The following is a 19129-nucleotide window of genomic DNA, read 5'->3' as shown; positions in this document are numbered from 1 at the left end:
GAGTTCCTTGAATTGAGCATGGAAGCCCTTCTGCTTCACCCCATCCCTCCTTCAAGAGAGGTTTTTTTTTTCATCCTGGTGACCTCCTGCCTAAGCACAGGTCCCAAAGAGCCTTCATGAGGCCTGCCCCACCTTCTTGGGAAATCATGGCTTCTTCCTGCTGTCCAGAGGAAACATGAATTCTCAGCCTTGGTACCTGGGGCCAGTTTTGGCTCTGAGACTGTGGGGAAGTAAAAATGCCCAGCTCTGGAATAACAGTCCTGGGTCAGCCATCTGAATGCCCTTAACATTTTCCAGCCTCAAGTTTCCCTTATCTACAATTCTGGGGAGGAGTGGGAGAATACTTTTATATTTTCCTTCCTCCTTGGGAGGATAACGTTTAGGAAAAACTAAGACGAATTGAGATTTTATTGTGCTTCTACTCACTGATGCTTCTGTGTCTCAAATACAAACTCCGCGACAGAAAAGACCTAACCATGAAGCTCCCCTATTGGGCCAATCAGGGGTGGCCAGGTCACGTGATCCAAGGTTAGCTGACTTACTCGTAAGGCGCCACATGCTTTTCTCACAAAGGGACTGATTATCATGACAGACAATTTGAGACATCCTGGCAGGTCCAGCATACTACAAACATTTAAATTTTAAACTTAATTCATGAATAGGTAATACATTTACATAGTTCAATGCTTTAAGGATATAAAAAGGAATATGGAGGAAATGCCCTCTTACTCTTGAACCCCACTCTTTCTCTTCCTAGGAGGCAAGCAAAGTTACCATTTTTTAATGGACTCTTCCAGGGATATTCCATATGAAGAAATATCTATGCAGATTTTTTTGCTTTTTTCAAAAGAGGATCCTCCTCTATGGGTACCTAAAGAACATCCTCAATTTTTTTTATGGCTCTGCTTTATAATGTACCAAAACGTACTTGTCCAGTTTTCTAATAATGAACATTTAGGTTGTTTTCAGTCTCTCCCGGTGCTGTAATGAAGAGCCTTGTAAATAAGCACACAGTCTTTTTTTTTTTTTTTGGCCGCATTGCATGGCGGCACAAGGAACTTCCCCTTCTCTGACCAGGGATTGAACCCGCACCCACTGCACCCCCTGCAGTGGAAGTGTGGAGTCTTAACCACTGGACTGCTAGGGAAGTCCAAGCACACAGTCATTTAAGGTCCCACTTCTCCTTATACACAACCCTCAGAAATTCTTAACCAGGGGTGTGGGGACCCCTAAGAAGTCAGCAGATATAAAATTCAGGGAGACAAACTGAAGGACTCTAGAAAGTTGGAAGGGAAAAAGTTCCCCTCTTTATTTACACTAAGGTCTAACTGAAATTTAACATTTCCTTCCATTATGAATGCAGGCAACAAACTCAGTAGTTGGCAGTATCTGTGACTCTCTCTTCTTATATGATTGAAGATATTTTGAAAATATTTACACTCATCCCTCCTTTGTCATTGTGGTAGTAAAGGAAAACTGTCTCTTTACTCACCACACTTCTGACACCAAATGTGTGGTTTTTCCCCCCACATCAATCAATTTTCCAACTCTCTGGGCACCACCTGGGTGTCCTATAATTTTATTCAATTCTGAGACTATCTACCTGGAGGTATCGTCAGACTCCACAGCTTTAAGACCCCAGTCCCACAACACTGCCTTCAATTCGGATTCCAGTCACAGTCATGGGTCCCTGTGGTACCATACTTCTGTCTGACTTGGCTACAAAATTGGGGGTTCCCACATACCTCCCCTCAGGTTCGATAATTTGCTACAATGGCTCACCAAACTCAGAAATATTTACTTAGTTTACCAGTTTATCGTAAAGGATATTATAAAGGACACAGATGAACAGCCAGAGAAGAGGTGAGGTCTGGAAGGGTTGAGCTCGGGAACTTCCGTCCTCGTGGAGTTGGGGTGCACCACCCTCCCGGCATGTGGATGTATTCACCATTCCGAACCCTATGGTTTCGAGATTTTCATGGAGGCTTCCTCATGATTATTAAGTCAATCTCCAGTGCCTCTCCCCTACCTGGAGGATGGAGGGTAGGATTGAAAGTTCCAAGCTTCTAGGGCATTCCCTGATGGTCCAGTGATTAGGAATCCTCGCTCTCACTGCTGATGGCCCAGGCTCGATCCCTGGTCGGGGAACTAAAATCCCACGAGTCACGCAGTGTGGCCAAAGAAGAAACAGTTCCAAGCTTCCAATCTGGTGACCAGCCCCCTTACTGAAGCTAACCAGGACCCACCAAGAGTCACCTCATTAGAACAGAAGATGCTCCTATCACCCAGGAAATTCCGAGGAATTTAGGAGTTCTGTGTCAGGAACTGGGGGCAGAGACCAAATATATGTTTCTTATTATGTCACTGGGAGGTAGTTATTAGACTTTCTGTTAGATTGGGTTATGTTACACTTTAATAAAGAAACATATATATTATTATATCACACAGTTTTCTAAAAAACTTTTTGATATCTGTATTTCAGTGTAATTTCTTTGCTTTGTAATCTTATGTTTTTGTTTTTGTTTTTTTTTTGCCGTACGCGGGCCTCTCACTGTTGTGGCCTCTCCCATTGCGGAGCACAGGCTCCGGACGCGCAGGCCCAGCGGCCATGGCTCACGGGCCCAGCCGCTCCGCGGCATGTGGGATCTTCCCAGACCGGGGCACGAACCCGTGTCCCCTGCAGCGGCAGGCGGACTCTCAACCACTGCGCCACCAGGGAAGCCCTGATCTGTACATTTTAGATGGTTCAAATGGTAAATTTTATGTTATGTATAGTTTACCACGATTAAAAAATACATAAGGGCTTCTTTATTTCTTGATAGCATGGTAATCCTATGTTTAATTTTTCTGAAGAATATTTATTTATTTTTATACATGAAAAAATTCTGAGATAAGAAACATACCAGGGGCCCGTTATACATTATTTTGGCATGCCTATCTCGGCCACCAGATGGGGAACTTCTTGACAAGGGCTGCCCTGCTCCTTGGGGCCCCTCAGTTAGCTCTTCCAGAGGTGTAGTAAATGCATTCAGCGCCTAATGGGCGAAGTCAACAGAGAGGGAGAGTTAGGCTTGAGGATGACTAATCAAAGGTGCCCCAATTCCTACCCGTGCCTCTTCCTAGATGTACAATAACCTGAGGCAAAGTAACCTTCCTAGGCCCTGGCTTCCCATCCATAAAATGATCTACATCATCGGATTAATTTCCATCATGAACCTACAGCCTAGCTTTTAGCATAGTGCCTGGCACACGTTAGGCACTCAACAGTTTTGTTCCTGTTACCTGCGGGAGCAAAAGAAAGCCCTGGGCAACTCCAGGCTGGCGCAGGAGTGCACAGGGAGGGGCCGGTGGCTACGTTCCAAGCTCCGGTACTAGCGCTGCGTCCCCGCGCCTCAGGACCGTCCCGCCTCCCCGTGGTTGCATTGCCGACCGGCCCCTCTTTGCATCCTCGGGAGCCCGGCGGTCCGCGGGCGCGCGCCGGTCTGGGCAGCAGCGGTTGGCCCTCCGCGCCGGCGGGCGGCGCTAGTCCGGACCCGGCTGGGGGCGGTGCTCGGGCCGGGCTGCTCTCGGCGGCGGCGCACGACCGTCCGCGGGGCGGGGACGCGGCAGCGGTGGCTGCGACTCCGTGTTGCCGGAGCCCGAGCGCGCAGGCCCGTCCCGGCGGGCTGGCTGGCGGGCGGCCGGGGCGGGGGCGCCATGTGGTTCATGTATGTGCTGAGCTGGCTGTCGCTTTTCATCCAGGTGGCCTTCATCACGCTGGCCGTCGGTGAGAGTGCGCGACCCCGGGCCGCGTGGGCTCCAGCTCCGGCATCTGTGCTCGCCGGGGGTCGCATCACGAGGGCGCCGGAGAGAGCCGGGAGACCCCCGCCCGTTCCTTCCGGCCTTCGCATCCCCCTTCCTGCCCCGCCTGGTCCTGCCCCTCCTCCTGACCCCAGTAGCCTAGCCTGACCTCGGGTCCTTCCAGGAGTCACAGAGTGCGCCCCAGCGGTGCCCAGGGGAGGCTGACTCAAGTGCCCCTTGCCCGCGCACGGCCAACCGCTGCCGCGCCCTCCGTCGCGGGGCCGGCCGCACCGAACTTTTCCCAGACACCTACCCCCGCCCTTTCGCCTCGGGCCCTTGGTGCTTTCCACTCTGACTTTGACGGGCTTTCTTTTTTGGCTAGTTCCTACTCTTGATCTCAGCTGAGACTTCACCTCTTCCGGGAAGCACTCCTTATGGGGTTTGACTTGTCCTACTGGGATCGTCTGACTCCCCTTCCCACTCAACACCCCCGCACCCCCCGCAAAGCTGGTCAGGGAAGGGACCTCGTCTGTCTCGTACTGTACTCAGCTCTCAGCCCAGCAGCTGGCGCATACTAAATGCCAGCGAATATTTACTGAATGAGTGAAAGAAATTCCCTTTTATGGGCCAGAGGTTAGGTTTGTGCATCAAATACAGGTTTCCATTCACTTTTATGAAATCTTTCCTTAGTTGCCCTGACAAAGTTTTACTTCCGACTTGGGAGGGTAACACACGGATTGTTTGGTTTGGTCCTTACCTAATGGAGTCATGAAAGGTTGAGTGGAATCCAGCTGCAGAGAGAGGGGTGATCAGCATGGTGGGAGTGACCCTGGCTAACGTTCTCCCTGCTTGCTTCCCCCCGCCAGCGGCCGGACTCTATTACCTGGCAGAATTGATAGAAGAATACACAGTGGCCACCAGCAGGATCATAAAATACATGATCTGGGTAAGTGGCAGTTTTCCTCAGGATCCCCCTCACTCTTGCCCTGCCTCAAAAGGAGGAAGTGGGGAAAGTTTGGCCTGGGTGATGAGACCTGTGTCCTTGCTGTTTTCTGAGGGCATCACCCCCTATCTCCCTGCCCTGTACCTTGTACCCCTGGGTCTGCTCTCCTGGGCCTAGGTCTTCCCTGGCCTCCTTCCCCAAGTGGGATCGCTTCACTGCGGGCCTCGTTCTTGGTTCCTTAAGGCGAGAGCTGAGTGCCCATTCTCTGTTGACAGGACCGTGGCTTTGCCTTTGTTTGACCACCTTTAGTGGTCTTAGCCCCTTGCTCTGCTTACAGCATTTAGAACTGAGAGGGACCTTAAGGACAGTTTTGAGTACTTGTTCTTTGCCCTCTTTCTAACTGGATCAAGTGACTTGGTCTAAGAGGGAGACACCTTCCCTGCCCCAGGCCCTGCCCTGCTCAGGGCTCGTGGAAGGCTTCTCTTCCTGAAGACACAATCCTTGCCGTTGATGTCCAAGCCACAGGCGTGACTGCTGGTGGACAGATTTCTGCAGCTGCAGGAAAGGCTGGGGAGGGTCTGGGGGCACGTTTGGACAGGACGAGCCCAGTGCCTCACAAGTCACCTGCTGTCAAAAGCCACTTCCACTTTGGGCATGGCCTGGGGTAGGGAGTTAGTGGTGGAGACAAGACCATAGCTCTCAGCTCTGGGTTCAGAGGCCCAGCTCATGAGTGTTGGTACAGGAATTAGACCTTCATTCAACCAACTGCCTGCCTTTTGTTGAGCACTGACAGTTGTAAGTCCTTCAGAACAATGTTTTTCAAACTGCAGGAAGGATTCATTATTGGGTTGTGCAATCAATTCAGTAGATCATTATCAGCATTAAAAAAAAAAAAAGGAGGGCTTCCCTGGTGGCGCAGTGGTTGGGAGTCCGCCTGCTGATGCAGGGGACACGGGTTCGTGCCCCGGTCCGGGAAGATCCCACATGCCGCGGATAAGCTAGGCCTGTGAGCCATGGCCGCTGAGCCTGCGCGTCCGGAGCCTGTGCTCCGCAACGGGAGAGGCCGCAACAGTGAGAGACCCGCGTACCACAAAAAAAAAAAAAAAGGAATGGGAAAGACTAGAATTGAAATTTGAACTTTGATCATGTATATGTACATGTGTTGGGGTCACAGTGTAAACTATTTTTCTTACTGTGGGTTGCTGTCAAACAAACTTTGAGATTGAAAAGTGCTGCCCTTTGGGAGCTGAGAGACTAGCTGGGGAGGTCAGAACTGTGGCTGTGAAACAAGGAGAGACTGAAACATGAACAGAGTGTTGCCCTGAGTAGACTGGGGGTTAGTGAGTCCAGAAAGGCTGCCTGGAAGAAGCTCCCCACACTGTGTGCCTCTGGTTGTTTTCAGTTCTCCACAGCTGTGCTGATTGGCCTCTACATTTTTGAGCGCTTCCCCACCTACATGATTGGTGTGGGCCTCTTCACCAACCTTGTCTACTTTGGCCTCCTCCAGACCTTCCCCTTCATCATGCTGACCTCGCCTAACTTCATCCTGTCGTGCGGTGAGAGGGGACATAGTTGGGGAGGCAACTGAGTTGGTTGGACGTGCCCAGCTCAGTCTAGGGCACTGAAGGGGATATAAAGAAAAGAGGCAAACCACTGAGGTCCTCCAGGAGACAAGGCTGATTGGAGGTTGGGGTTCTCACACATGAGGAGCCTAGAGCCCGTGTTGGCTCTAATGACTAGAACTTGGGGGGCTGGGATACTCAGAAAGGGAGGGCTTTCCTAGGGAGGTAAGTTTGACAAAGGGTTTGAGAAAGGAAAAGAGGTGGGTTGGCCGAGCAGTTATAGCCCCTAAGAAACCACTTGGCCAGGAAAAGCCCAAAGCCTTTCCCTGGACTGCAGGCAGCTCCCCATCCAGTCCTCTGGCCCAAAGTCGTGATTAAGACGAGCCTCCTGGGGCTCTGGGGGTCCCTGCAGACAGCTGCCTTGGGGTTGACAGACCCAGTTTGGAGGACCCTGGCCTTCCTGCCTTTGCTCTGCCACCAGTTTCTGACCCCAGGGGGTCATTTCCCCTCTCTGGCCTTAGCTTCTCCATCTGTTCAGTGATGTTTAGGAGACTCATTTGGCACATAGATGCTATAGTTATTCTCGGAAAAGGTTCTAGACAGTATCTGGTTACCGGGATTGCCTTTTCTCCCTTTAATCATTACTGGTTATCATAGCCTTTGGTCAAGATATCAGATTGATTGGGGTTTCTTAGAGCTGCTTTTCTGTTTCTGTGAGAGAATCTGGAAAGAGACTGTTACTCACAAGGAGGGCACGGTGTTAAAGCCAGGACTGAGTGCCTTGGTGTGATTCCACCAAAGGATTTGTTCTGCGGGGATTGGTGTGAGGAGTCCTTCCCTGGAGACCAGGCTCCTCTTGCGTCTTCCCAGGGGGGAGGGTGCTCCCCAATCCCCCCACCCCTTGGGGAGCTCCCTTGGCTTCCCTTTGTCACTCCCCTGACTTGCCCTCAAGATGCCTGGGAGAGTTTTTCTGAAGATCTGTGGGTGTCAGGTACCATCCTATCTTCCAGCATGCCCTCGCCCTAGAGCGCGGCTAGGAGCGGCAGAGCTGTGGTTGTCAGCCTTAGCTGGGGAGAGGCAAGAGAGGAGAAAAGAGGAAAGATTCGTGGCAGTTGGCTGTGAGGTGTATGTGAGGCGTGTTGGGTGTGAGGGGATGCCTTGTTCTGGTGCCTGCCCTTCACCTCACTGTGGGAACCGGCAGGAATGCCTGTCTCGGAGCAGCGAGTCCCCGGGATCTCTCTCTGAATTTGGCTGCATGCTAAGGAGGTGGTGGGATCCAGAACATACCAGTTCACACCAGTGAACCTTATCCTGAGGACGGACCCCTCCCCCAGAATTTTGAGGAACCCTAAGATTGCACTGCAAACCGTCTAGCAAACTGTGCCCTTTCATTCCTGAGGAGTGAGAGCCTCCTCCCTGCTGCCCCGTCTGGAGTGGACTCCTTGGGAGCGTGTGCTCTGCACGCCCGTGACACCCTCCCACACAGCCCTGCGGATCTCTCTTCAGGACTCATGGCTGCTAAAGACCAGGTCAACGGGCACCGTGCTTTGGAGTGTGTAGCGCTGGAGTCTCGTTTTTATAATATTCAAAGAGTGTTTTACCTACTTCTGATTGGATTCATGAGTGCCCTCTGTAGCGGGCAGGTGGGGTGGGGCTAGTTCTTCCATTCTAACAGACGGGAAACTGGGTTCTGGACAGCAGTGCGCTTGGCACGGAGCCATACTCTGAGCTGGGTGTGAGGTCAGGACTAAGAGTCGGCTTCCAACCTCCGGGGCCTTGTGAAGGTTGAAAGTCTGCTTTATGTTATCCACCCCAGAATAAATGACTCTTCATTCCCTCAACAGGGCTAGTGGTGGTGAATCATTACCTAGCGTTTCAGTTTTTTGCAGAGGAATATTATCCCTTCTCAGAGGTAAGAAGTATTCAGTACGTCATCAAACTACTAACCGGGACAGAGCGAGTAAAAGGGACTTGCGTGATTTCTTTGTGAACTTGACTATGATTTGAAACTGAGTTTATTCAGGGATGACACATTTTTAAAAAAAAAATGGTATAGGTGATTTTAGAAAGCAGTGAGGGTGAGAAGCAGGCACCCCTTTGGCTGCGGTGGGGAGGACACTGCTGTCTCCCAGTGAGTCCTTTGGGGATGCCAGCATCCCAGCCTAGCATCCTAAGGTCAGGAAGGGGCGGTGGGGTGGCCTGGTCTGACGCAGACCTCACAGGGCAGGGGTGGGCCACAACCCTGAACCCTGCTACTCCAGTTTGAACCCCTGGGGAAGAACAAGGTCGCTTCTCTAGGGAACATGGGTCATTCATGGTTTTGCCCTCCATCTGCCTCCTTTGGTTCAGAGGAGTTGCTTGTCCTAGTGACCACGATTTGGGGATTGTGGCCACACAGTCATCTTTGGTCTCCACCTTTCGCCACTGAATTTTCTCCATGTCTGGGGGTGTCCTGTCTCTGCTTCCCGGGCCCTGGTCTCCTTCAGAGATCAAGTGTGGGGCACGCTTGACCACCTCTCTAAGATACATGGTGAGCACACCTGGCCCAGCCTTGGCATCTCCAGGGGCACCCTCATCTCAGTGTCTCTGTTGCCAGGTCCTGGCCTATTTCACTTTCTGTCTGTGGATAATCCCGTTTGCGTTCTTTGTGTCACTGTCGGCTGGGGAGAACGTCCTGCCCTCCACCATGCAGCCCGGAGGTGAGAAGGGGTTTGTAAGGTGGGAGGCTTGGTGGGAGGACGCCAGCAAGGCCTGAGTTGCTGGGGGAGCTGGAGCCCGCCCTGTGATGGAGACACTTGGGCTCTGGGTGGGTGGGCAGAGCTGTGTTCACTCACACACACACACACACACACACTCCCTGCACACACACACACACACTCCCTGCACACACACACACACACACACACACACACTCTCATCTCCCTGCCTGTGTCTCCACAGATGACGTGGTCTCCAATTACTTCACCAAAGGCAAGCGGGGCAAACGCTTAGGGATCCTGGTTGTCTCCTCCTTCATCAAAGAGGCCATTCTACCCAGTCGGCAGAAGATGTACTGAACTTCTGCGGAGGGGATGCTGGGGCAAGATCAGGAGAGTCAGGCCCCTGGGCCTCTGCAGTAGGTGGGTGCCGGGAGCTGGAAGGCACCTTCCCCCAGCGCTGGCCCTCCTTCCCTCGACTCCCCCGGAAGCCCCCATCCCCACCGTCCTCAGGAGGCTCAGCTTGGCTCAGATCTGATGCTGCCGGAGGCTGAGACCTCAGAGGGTGCCAGGGAGGATGCGGTGCCTGCTTAGCCAGGAGGCTGTGGTCCACCTGGGTGTGCAGAAGCTGAGCTCCTGTGGCCCTCCCGCCCCCTCCTGTGATGGGTCCGGAGTTCTGGCTCAGCCAGGGCAGGCAGGGCAGGGGCTGTGAAGCTGGAGAGCAGACAGTGATAACTGCTATGGGCAGATGGCCATGGGGAGGGGCCGTGGCTTAGCACTTGCAAGAGAAAGTTTTGCTGTTGAACTGCGGTTTCTGTCCAAGTGCTGATTCCCGTTTGAATAAAGATTCTAGGTGGCCCTGTTTGCCTTAATACCCTGAAAGTTCATCTTCCTTTCTTCCTGCTGACCTTCCACCTGGACTGGCTTTTCTGCGCCAGGGGCTCCTTTTCTGGGTTTGGGTCTTGCCTTTCCGAAGGGACTGTTCTTGTGGCCCTTAGTGGGAAGGGGACAGAGATGAGGAGCTGAGCCTGGAGTGGGGAGGTGGGGGAGTGGGGATGGATGCGGCCTTTCTTAATCCCCTTCTCTCTCCTTCCATCTCTTCTTTCCTCGGGGCTCCGTGACTGTCAGACTGGGGGCAGAGAGGGGATGGTGTGGGACTGGGTTAGATTTTTCAGGAGAACATGTACAGTATCCTATTTATGTCTTCGCCTAGGGAAGAGAGTGGTTTCTGGCTGAATTCTGTCTCAGGCTCGAGGAGAAACGTTAAAAATTGGCTTCTTGGCAGCCTGGGCTACAGCCTGTTTTGTAAGAAACAGGGCTGGTGAGAGAAACTGTTTGTCACTGTAACAGCACACAAGGGCTGGCCCTCTCTTCTGAGTGGTCTTGGCTCCTGGGGAGGTGATCAGTCTTCTAAAAAGTTAGGCCAGGTCCTGGGCACAGGCCAGCATTTGTTGACCTTGCGTTCCAGCTACAGTGCCTTACAAGTACTCAGCAGTACATATGCGAATGAAGTCCCCACGAGAGCCATTACCGGACATGTCCTATACCTCAAAGCAAAGCAGACAGGTGCGGAGATGGACTGCACACATGTGGTACCTTTCAGCCACAGGGAAGACCTCTGTGCTTGAAAATCTTACCTCTACATCCTGCCTCAAGTCCCACCGTAGCCCTTCATTTCCTTGGGTCTAGCATTCCCGTTCCCTTAAAAATACCAGCCTTCCCCTTTCCTGGGGAGGAGCAGTACATTTTGGCCTTCTCTCAGTGGCACTGAGATTGCCAGGCCCTTTTGTCCTATGCAGACAAGGGAGGACAAGGTGGAGGACACTGGAGGCCAGTGTCCTGACTGCTGGCCAGCAGCTGGCCTTGCTCTCCGTTGCTGTCCATTTCTTTGTTTCTCACCCCAATGGTGTGGCTTTGCCCTCCATTCACTGCACTGCCAGTGTTCTGGGGTTTAGCAGTGACCTTGTGCTAAGTCCAGCGGACCCTCTTCATATCTCCTCTTCCTGGATTTGTGCAGCATCGGGCAGGGCTCGTCACCCCCAGCGTCCCAAGCACTGCTGTGGCTGGTTCTCCCCCTCTGGCTGCTCCTTTCCGGGTCCTGTGCAGGCCCCTCCACTCACCCCCCGCGCAGTGGGGTTTCTCAGGGTTCGGTCGTGTGTTCCCTGGAGGAGCCCATCCGTGCTGACGGTTTCAAGGAATTGAGAGCCGACAGCCAGCCCCAGCATCCCTCTCGGTCCTCTGAACCACAGTTCTGCTGCCTTTGGGCACACAGACAACTCTCATGGCCCAGAGAGCCCTTGGTGCCACCCTTTGCAACCAGCCTTTTCTGGGTACCTGCCTTGGCCCCAAGATCACTCAGGAGCCCGACCAGAGACCTGCTTTCTCTTTCTGCCCCGACATCCAATCTCTAACAACCGTCAAGTTTCCCTTCTTAACATCTCTTGATTTGAGCCACCCCCTCTGTCAGCACCTTTCACCTGGATTATTGTGACAGCCTCCTCCTGCTTCTCTATCCCACAGCCAGAGTTGTCTTTCTAATGCATGGTTGATCTAGTCACTCCCTGGCTTACAACCTTCCATGGCTCCCCCCGTCAGGATAAAGTCCAGACCCTTGAGCATGGCTCGTGAGGCTCGTGGTGTCCCGGCTCTCGCTCGCCTCTCTGGCCTCATCACTTGCCACCTTGCATTCTGATTTTCAGCCTCCTGTATCCAGAGATGCCACTTTAATTCCCTTTCTTCTGCTCGCCTGAGTACCTTCTCTGTCAGTTCTCAACTTAGATTTCACTTCCTCCAAGGAACTTTGAATGTCCCCTCTCCCTCCAGCACACCACACAGATCACTCTGGGCTTACTTGCCTGCTTACTGGTTTATCTCCCCATTAGACTGTAAGCTCCTTGAGGGCAGGAATCGTCCTTCAGTTTTTGTATCAACCGTGCCTAGCTTGGCACCTGGTACATAGAAAGTACTCAATAAATGTTTGTTTAATGAATGATTTGTAGTGGTGTGTACACGGGATAGCAGGGGACCCAGGATAGCTTCCTGGAGAAAGTACAAGTGCTTTCAGTCTCAAACTGAAGCCATAGGTCCTCCCTCCCTTCTCCAGAAAGGCTGCCTGTGCCTCCCTGTGTTGCAGAAACCCCAGTGGCAGCTGGGAATGAAGGATGGCAGCCCATGGTGGCAGGGAAGCCAAAGACAGGGTGACACCTTAGCTCTCTTCCTCCCTGTTCTGGAGATGCAGAGTGAGGCTTAGAACCTGCAGCAGGAAGGACTTAATATGAACAAGAGGCAGAATTTCCCAGTGGTCCCTCATCCTGGAATCCTTGTCCCTGGTGAGCTGTTGGGTGTGAGGAAGGGAAATGGGGACACCAAGGTGTCACTTTTACGATGGTAAGGCCCAGGATAGAGGAGGATCCCCACTCTGAGCCTTGGGCTACTGCCCTAACTTGGATCTCCTGGGGGGGTCCAAGAGATTCCTTTGTGGAGAGAAGGGAGACCTGGGAGCTGGGTTTTGTCGGGGAGGGGGCTCCGATCCTTGAGCTTGGGGGTGGGCACTCCCCTTCCTCCCCATCCATACAGAATCACCACACCTCAGCCTTCACTGGGCAGCCTCCAGTCGGGAGGCTACCAAAATAAGTTTAAGTGGGGGGTGGTTTGGGGGAGGGCAGAGTGGGGAGCCCTTGATGGGCTCGCACAGCTGCCAGGAAGCCTTCGTCAAATGTCTCTCGCAGGTTCATGCTCAGAGTGTCGGTCCAGAAGGTGCCATCACCCAGGCGCCGCTTCCGGGGCACCTCTCTCATGGTGACAGAACAGAAGCCCTGGGGTACCTTCATCCTGCACGGCTGCAGCGACGGGTACAGCTCACGGATTATCACCTCTAAAGGCAGCCGGGGCACAGGCGCCACCTGGTTGCCGGCCACCGTGCGCAGGAGCGCACCGCCGTGCCCGTCGGACCTCACTTCGAGGAAGCAGCGGAAGTCGTGCTCCGGCCTGGGGTCGGGATGCACGCCCAGGCGGATGCCCTGCGGGTAGCCGATCTGGGCGGTGGGGGACCTGTCAGGGTTGTTGCTGAGATTCCACACCTTGGGCCGCCTGACCATGAGCTGCTTGCAGGTGGGTGTAGGCATCACCGAGGGCTGACAGGGCTGCAGTGTCTGCCGCAGGCGCGCTTCTTGGGAGGGGTAGAAGCTCTTGGGAGGCCACAGTGCCCCGTGCTTGGGGGTCTTGGAGAGCACACTGGCCTGGGGTGGAGGACGGGGCTCTCCCTGAGTGTTGCGGATCAGGGATTGGCCTTGGGGCAGCAGCTTGCGATGGAGCCACTTCTTGAAGTCAGCTTCTCTCAGAATTTGGTGCTCTTTCTGCAATATCAGAAGGCACGAGATAGTCCTGGAGGGCTGCTCCCCGTGTGCTTCTGTGGAAGGGGGCCCTGTGGCTGCAGCCCGGGAAACCTCAGGTTTCTGACTGAGTAGATACCTTCCTGCCTCCGGGGAGCCCGGAGTCTGATGAGAGAAACCCCTGCCTGTGGGAGCCCTTGTTCTGTTGGGGAGACAGCCACTGCCTGGAGGGGGCCCCTGGGCTCATGGGACAGACAGAGCCTTTCCCATAGGAGAGATCTCCAATCTGATGGAGATACAGCCTCTGCCCTAGGTGAGGTCTCCAACTTGAGGGGGGAGACACAGTCCCTGCCCTATGGAAAAACTTGAGTCTTAATGGGGGAGACCAGCCTCCACCCCCACTAAAGGAGTTCCCAGTCTGCTGGTGGAGACATGTCCTGCCCTAAGAGAGTCTCTGGGTTGATGGGGAAAAAGGCAAATGAGTGATGTAGACTTATCCTTGACCCTGGAAGGAGAAAGCAGAAAAGTTTGGAAGGCTAGGAACTGGATGGAGCTAATCTGGGCAGGCTTCTTGGAAGTGGTGGGCCTTGAGTGGTCAGTGTAGGGAGAGAGACAGTTTTGGCTGGCTCTCCAGGCTGGGTGGTGATGCTCTCTGTCCTTGCCTCCACTAGAGCTGAACCTTCGACTCGTTGTCACAGAACCAATCCCTTCCCCCCTCCCCATCTCAGTGTCTCACTTCCCAGACTGTTGCTAAGCAGTCAGGTGGTTTGGAGATTGACCCAGCTTCAGATGTAGGCGCTGATCAGGCTAAGCCAATCATAATAATTCCATCAGCCTCGCCCCAGACCTAAGTCAGTCAACACATGGCGTTCTTTTAGCTCTAGGGATTGGAACAAGAATGGACACATGATCCAGTTGAGGCCAATAAGAGATAAGGGGAGATCTTTAGGGGGCTTCTGGGAAATCTTAGAGCCACAGGAACAGATGGGCTTTGCCTCCTCTGGATACATACATGACTATGAAGGCTGGGTGACACTGACAACGGAGGGTAGGACAGGGAAATTTGGCGAGGAATGCAGCTGGAAGAGCTGGAGTACCGGATTTTGCCAGCCCCGAAGCCCTCCCAACTCCTGGATCCACTTAGGATTCCCAGCATCTTCTTTTGGGGTTTTCTGGTTCTTACATCCTGTGTAGTTACACCTGCTTAAAATCCTCTATTCTCCTTTTCTGTACCAGCTGAGGCCTGACCTTGATCTGCGCCCCTGCCGGGTCTCTAGCTTCAGTCTCCAGCTCACATCTGATCCCCTGGCTGTACTGAATTTGCACTTCTTGACAAACTCCACGCTCTCATGTGCCCCTCTGCCCCTCCGCAGGGCTCTCTGTTCCTTCTACCAGGTTAGTCCTTTCCTGATTCTTCATGTGGCCAACTGCTGCCCACCTTTAAAGAGTCCTCTTAAGCGTTATCCCTTCGGCGCCCTCCTCCTCAGAGGAGGGGGTGAGGGAGGCTTCTTCTGGATGGGACCACTTCTAGCCACTCTTCTAACTAACTGTGCATGTGGGTCCCTGCCTCCTCTGCTCACATGCCTGGATGGCCGGTGCCGCTGCCCGTCCTACTGGCCCTACCCCTTACTTGATACTCAGTCAGGTAGTCCTCCTCCATGAGGGCCAGCTGGTTCTTGAGCCTCTTCAGTTTCCCCATCTCATGGGCAAAGTCCTTCTTGTCCTGTTTCCACATGGCATCCTTCAAGAACCTGGTGCCGAGGCAGGGGCGTGTCATTCCTCAGTGACTGAGCTTCGCCCTGGTCAGGGAAGACTGGCTGCTGCTGAGGGCCTGGGTGGGAGTGGGCAGAGCTGCCAGAGGTGAGATGAGCAAGATGACCCATCCCCACTGCCCGAGGCCCCTCTGGCTAAAGCGTCTGATGGATCACCACCCTCCTGCTGAGGAGCTGAGGCCTCAGGGCAGTGCTAAACCCCAGGGGTGAGGCCCTGTGGAGAGCCCTGGGAGTAGCATCTTGGGGAGAGGCGCCCTCTGCAGGCTCATCCCCAGACCCTCCTCTTACATGCTCAGCTCTGGGTGAGGGCCCTGGGGAAGGGTGACAGGCAGGGTTGGTTCTCACAGCCTCACCGGGCACAGATGCGGTGGTTCCATATTTTGCAGTAGTCGATGGGCTTGCAGCCCATGGCATCTTGGGCATGAACATTGGCACCTTTCTGCACCAGGACCTTCACACAGCTCAGCAGGCCCTCGCGGGCTGCCAGGTGCAGGGGTGTGGAGCCGTTGCATGTCTGACTGTGGAGGGCTCCGCCGGGGTGGGGGTGGGAGGAGGGCAGAAAGGAAGGACCAAGGGCATCTGCGTGTCAGATAGGTGAGCCAACCAGCTTCCAGGCCTGCTCTGCCACCAGTCCACTGGGTGACCCTGGCATGTCCCTTCTCCTCTTTGTACCTCAGTTTCTTCAACTGTAGAAGGAGGGTTTGTACCAAATGAACAGCAAAAGTCTGATTATGGGGTGTGTGACCGTGAGGAAATGCTAGAAGGAGAGCTGGTTGGCTGGAGCTCAGAGACCACTAACCTCATCTCCTCTTAAACCACTCAGCCCTCCTGCCCCTTCCCCACACCTAGCCACGGCCCACAAGGCCTGCATGGCCGGGGCCCTGCTTCCTCCCCAACTTTGCCCTCTGACCTTGCCCCACTCTCTCCCAGCATGGCCTTTACACCTCTGCCCGGCACACTCTTCCTTGGCTTTGCTAGGCTGGCTCACCTCTCCATTCTCTCCTTAGAGGTAACTGCTCTTCCCAAATAGATCTTCTCCCTGCCCGCTTTACTCACCACCCCACCACCCTGTTTACACCCTTCATAACCACTTACCACACTCTGCCATTTTGCTCATTTATCAGTTTGCTAATTGGCTGTCTGCTCCTGCGCTAGTGTACCAGCTTTACGAGGGCAGGGACCATTGCTGTTATGTTCACCACTGTGTTCCTCAGCTCTGGCGCAGCGCTTAGCACATGACAGCTGGATAAGTATTTTGAATGAATGCAGTCTCCTATATGCCATCCATGTGCTTTCCATGCATTTTCTCAGTTATCACAATAGTCTCACGTGATGGGCACTGTCATCCCCCCAAATTTCAGTTGAAGACACTGAGGCAAGTAGTTCCCAAACTCTGCTGCAAATGAGAAATAGCTGGGGATCTTTTGAGCCTTCCAGAGTCCAGGCCACACCTCAGACCAATTAAATGACAACCTTTGGATTGGAACACAGGCATTGGTACATTGGCACAGGTGATTCCAGTGTACAGACAGGTTTGGGAACCAGAGCACTGAGGCTTAGGGTTGAGTGACTTGCCTGAGGTTTTTCTGTCTGGTAGCAGGTAGCAAAGCTGGGACACGAACTAGGTCTGTCCTCTCCCAAAATCTCTTAACCACGACACCATGTGGGCTCTCTTGACTGTTCACGTGGGAATCAGTCCTTGTCGCCCCACAGCCCCTCTGCCTGTCCTGCTTGGATCTGCCTGCCTGGAGGTGGGGTTCTTATCTGCCCAGGCTCCAGGCCACTCTCCCCTCACAGGCTGGACTCACGTGTTGAGGGCCGCCCCTTGCTTAATCAGATAGTGAATGCAGGGCAGGGCCACGGTCTTGTTGTCACTGTGGATGACAAGGTGTAGAGGTGTCTGGCCACTGTTGGTGGGCAGGTCCGCGGGAAACTTGTACTCCTCTACCAAGACCCGCAGGCATGCAAGCTTGCCGCTCTGGGCTGCAAAGTGGATGGCAGTGAAACCCTGTGGGGGCCAGAGGAGGCGGGAAGAGGCTGAGCAGGACTGGCACCCAGGGCCCACAGCCTAACCTAGAGAGCAATTTCTTGGGGTTGCCCTCCCCCTCTTCTCTGTGCCCCCGGGGAATCGCACGTACCCCTTTCCCACTCCCGTATCGCTCACCCTTCCTCGCTCCCCCCAAAATGGCCTTCCAGACGGTCGGAAGGTGAATTAGGACCGTCTACCCAGAAAAGGACATCTCCGGATGCTCCACTGTCACTCTTCGCCAGGTAGCTACTACGTACGGAGCTCTCTGTGGGGTGGAGACGACCTCGGTCCCCGCCCCTGAGCTCCGAGCCCTTACCTTGTCATCGGCCGGGATTTTCCCCCGGTGCCGATTTAGACAGAACCGCAACCATTCCAGGTTGCCCAACGAGGCCGCGAACAGCTCGTGGTAGCTCCCGATCGCCCTCTGGTCCCACACCTCGGCGAGACTCACGGAGCTAGAGCAGGCGCGGGGAGGAAGGCGGGAGTGAGCCGGGCAGCGGCGGCCTGCGGGGCCCGCGCGGGCCGGGCCCCCACGTGCACGAAGGCCTTTCTGGAGGCCGGGCCAGGGCGCGCTGCGCGGCAGGGCAATGGGGACGCGACCGTCGTCTAAGGCCCCGGGCACCGCTCAGGAGGCGAGCCTGACTCGGCCGACCCCAGCCGCTCCACGCCCGGCCGCTCCGGGAGGCCCGAGCGGTTTCCCGCGCCCCGACGCCCGCACACCCGCTCCTAGGCCCACCTGGGCCGCTGGGCCGCCGAGTCGCCGCACCTAGCTGACACCTTCTCCGCCAGCCGCATGGGGACGACCCCTGAGAGGCGCCGCCGCCTGCGAGGTGCCGCCCGCCCGCCCGCCGAGGTTCCAGCTCGCGCTCTGGATGTCGGGCGGGCGCTCTCGGGCGAGGGTCGCGGTGTAGGCCCCGCTCGCCTCCTCCACCCCGGCGCCGCCCAGCCTGCCACCCCACCCCCGCGGCCCAGTTGTCCTGGAGACTCGACATCGCACACACCCCACACTGAAAGACGCTTACCTTTTGTTTATGATTATAAAATTGGTTAAGTGCTGATTGTACAAAACAGAAAGGACAATGAAGATATTACAAGTCAATACCACCACCCACAGAAATCACGGTCTATTACTCTATGTGTATGCATATTGTATACGTTTTTGTGCCTCTTTTCTTTCAGCGCTAAATTATGAGCCAGCTTCCATTGTCAGTCCACATACTAAACGTGTATTATGACGCAACCAGAGCCCAACATCGTGATGGATGCGCTGTCAATTTCACATGTGCTGCCGAAAACTAAATGGCTCATTTCTGGTTGTTTTCTTAGGATGGATTCCTGGGAGTAGAATTACTAAGTGAAAGGGAATGAACATTTTTTAGCTGTTGATATGTTTCCAGACTGCCCTCCAGCAAGGTTTTCTATTCCCTTACACTTCCACCTGAAGGGAAACAGATACACTGTAAATCAGCCACATGACTTTGGTCAAGTAGCCAAGCAATAAATGTTGCTTGAATCAGTGTTAGTGTTACTGAACCATCCACATTCTCACCACTTCTCAGGGGAAACAGACCCCAAGCTTATTTGAGGGCTACTGAGGCCCCAGGGTCGACTCTAGGCTTATCTGGCCACACCACCCACTTCTAACGACCTTCTTCCTTCTGCACCGGACTTCCCAGTGTTTCCACTGGGAAGGTCTATGATGGAGGGGAGAGGGTTTTTTATGACCACAGTGACCTGCAAGGAGAGACAAAAATGCAGATTCTCCAACCAGAAGGACCTCTCCCCCTTTCCAGGGAAAACCTCCTTTTGTAGCCCACTTGCCTTCCAATCCCAGTGGTCAGAAGGAGCCAGCACCTCTCCTGAGCACCTTGAAAACGAGCAACTCCTACTGGATATTTGCCCCAGGTGGGGCCTTAGCAACTGGCTTCAAAGTAAGATAAAGTGACAATGTTTTGCAGGGACAGATTTTGAGGATTTCCTGGAAGCTGAGGGATTCTTTGGGCTGTTGCTTTTGGA

The 19129-nt window shown here is 54.1% G+C and overlaps 2 protein-coding genes across 2 annotated transcripts; one reads left to right on the top strand and one right to left on the bottom strand.

Moving 5' to 3' along the window:
- Nucleotides 1-3569: 3569 nt before the first annotated feature.
- On the top strand, nt 3570-9863 carry TEX261 (testis expressed 261). The gene is made up of 6 exons (XM_032653200.1): nt 3570-3766; nt 4647-4726; nt 6126-6279; nt 8130-8197; nt 8882-8984; nt 9226-9863. Exons 1-6 carry the CDS (start codon nt 3697-3699, stop codon nt 9339-9341), a joined length of 591 nt encoding a protein of 196 aa, XP_032509091.1. The 5' UTR covers nt 3570-3696; the 3' UTR covers nt 9342-9863.
- A 2753-nt stretch (nt 9864-12616) lies between these two features.
- On the bottom strand, nt 12617-17908 carry ANKRD53 (ankyrin repeat domain 53). Its single transcript, XM_032652253.1, has 6 exons — nt 17850-17908; nt 17430-17568; nt 16893-17092; nt 15438-15602; nt 14943-15063; nt 12617-13336 (listed from the first exon to the last, which is right to left on the bottom strand). The coding sequence occupies exons 1-6, from the start codon at nt 17906-17908 to the stop codon at nt 12617-12619; spliced, it is 1404 nt and encodes a 467-aa protein (XP_032508144.1).
- Between the last annotated feature and the right edge of the window lie 1221 nt (nt 17909-19129).

The sequence above is a fragment of the Phocoena sinus genome, chromosome 13 (assembly GCF_008692025.1).
Source record: "Phocoena sinus isolate mPhoSin1 chromosome 13, mPhoSin1.pri, whole genome shotgun sequence".
Taxonomy (NCBI): domain Eukaryota; kingdom Metazoa; phylum Chordata; class Mammalia; order Artiodactyla; family Phocoenidae; genus Phocoena; species Phocoena sinus.
This window is presented reverse-complemented; position numbering and strand designations above follow the sequence as displayed.

What these genes read in the sequence shown, in the direction of transcription:
- TEX261 (XM_032653200.1), top strand. Translation starts at nt 3,697, where the DNA reads ATGTGGTTCATGTATGTGCTGAGCTGGCTGTCGCTTTTCATCCAGGTG. An exon ending in CTTCATCACGCTGGCCGTCG is followed by an intron (nt 3,767 to 4,646) that starts GTGAGAGTGCGC and finishes TCCCCCCGCCAG; the next exon opens with CGGCCGGACTCTATTACCTG. An exon ending in AATATTATCCCTTCTCAGAG is followed by an intron (nt 8,198 to 8,881) that starts GTAAGAAGTATT and finishes CTCTGTTGCCAG; the next exon opens with GTCCTGGCCTATTTCACTTT.
- ANKRD53 (XM_032652253.1), bottom strand. Translation starts at nt 17,908, where the DNA reads ATGCGGCTGGCGGAGAAGGTGTCAGCTAGGTGCGGCGACTCGGCGGCC. An exon ending in AAATCCCGGCCGATGACAAG is followed by an intron (nt 17,093 to 17,429) that starts GTAAGGGCTCGG and finishes TGGCCCCCACAG; the next exon opens with GGTTTCACTGCCATCCACTT. An exon ending in CAAGGGGCGGCCCTCAACAC is followed by an intron (nt 15,603 to 16,892) that starts GTGAGTCCAGCC and finishes AGCCCTCCACAG; the next exon opens with TCAGACATGCAACGGCTCCA.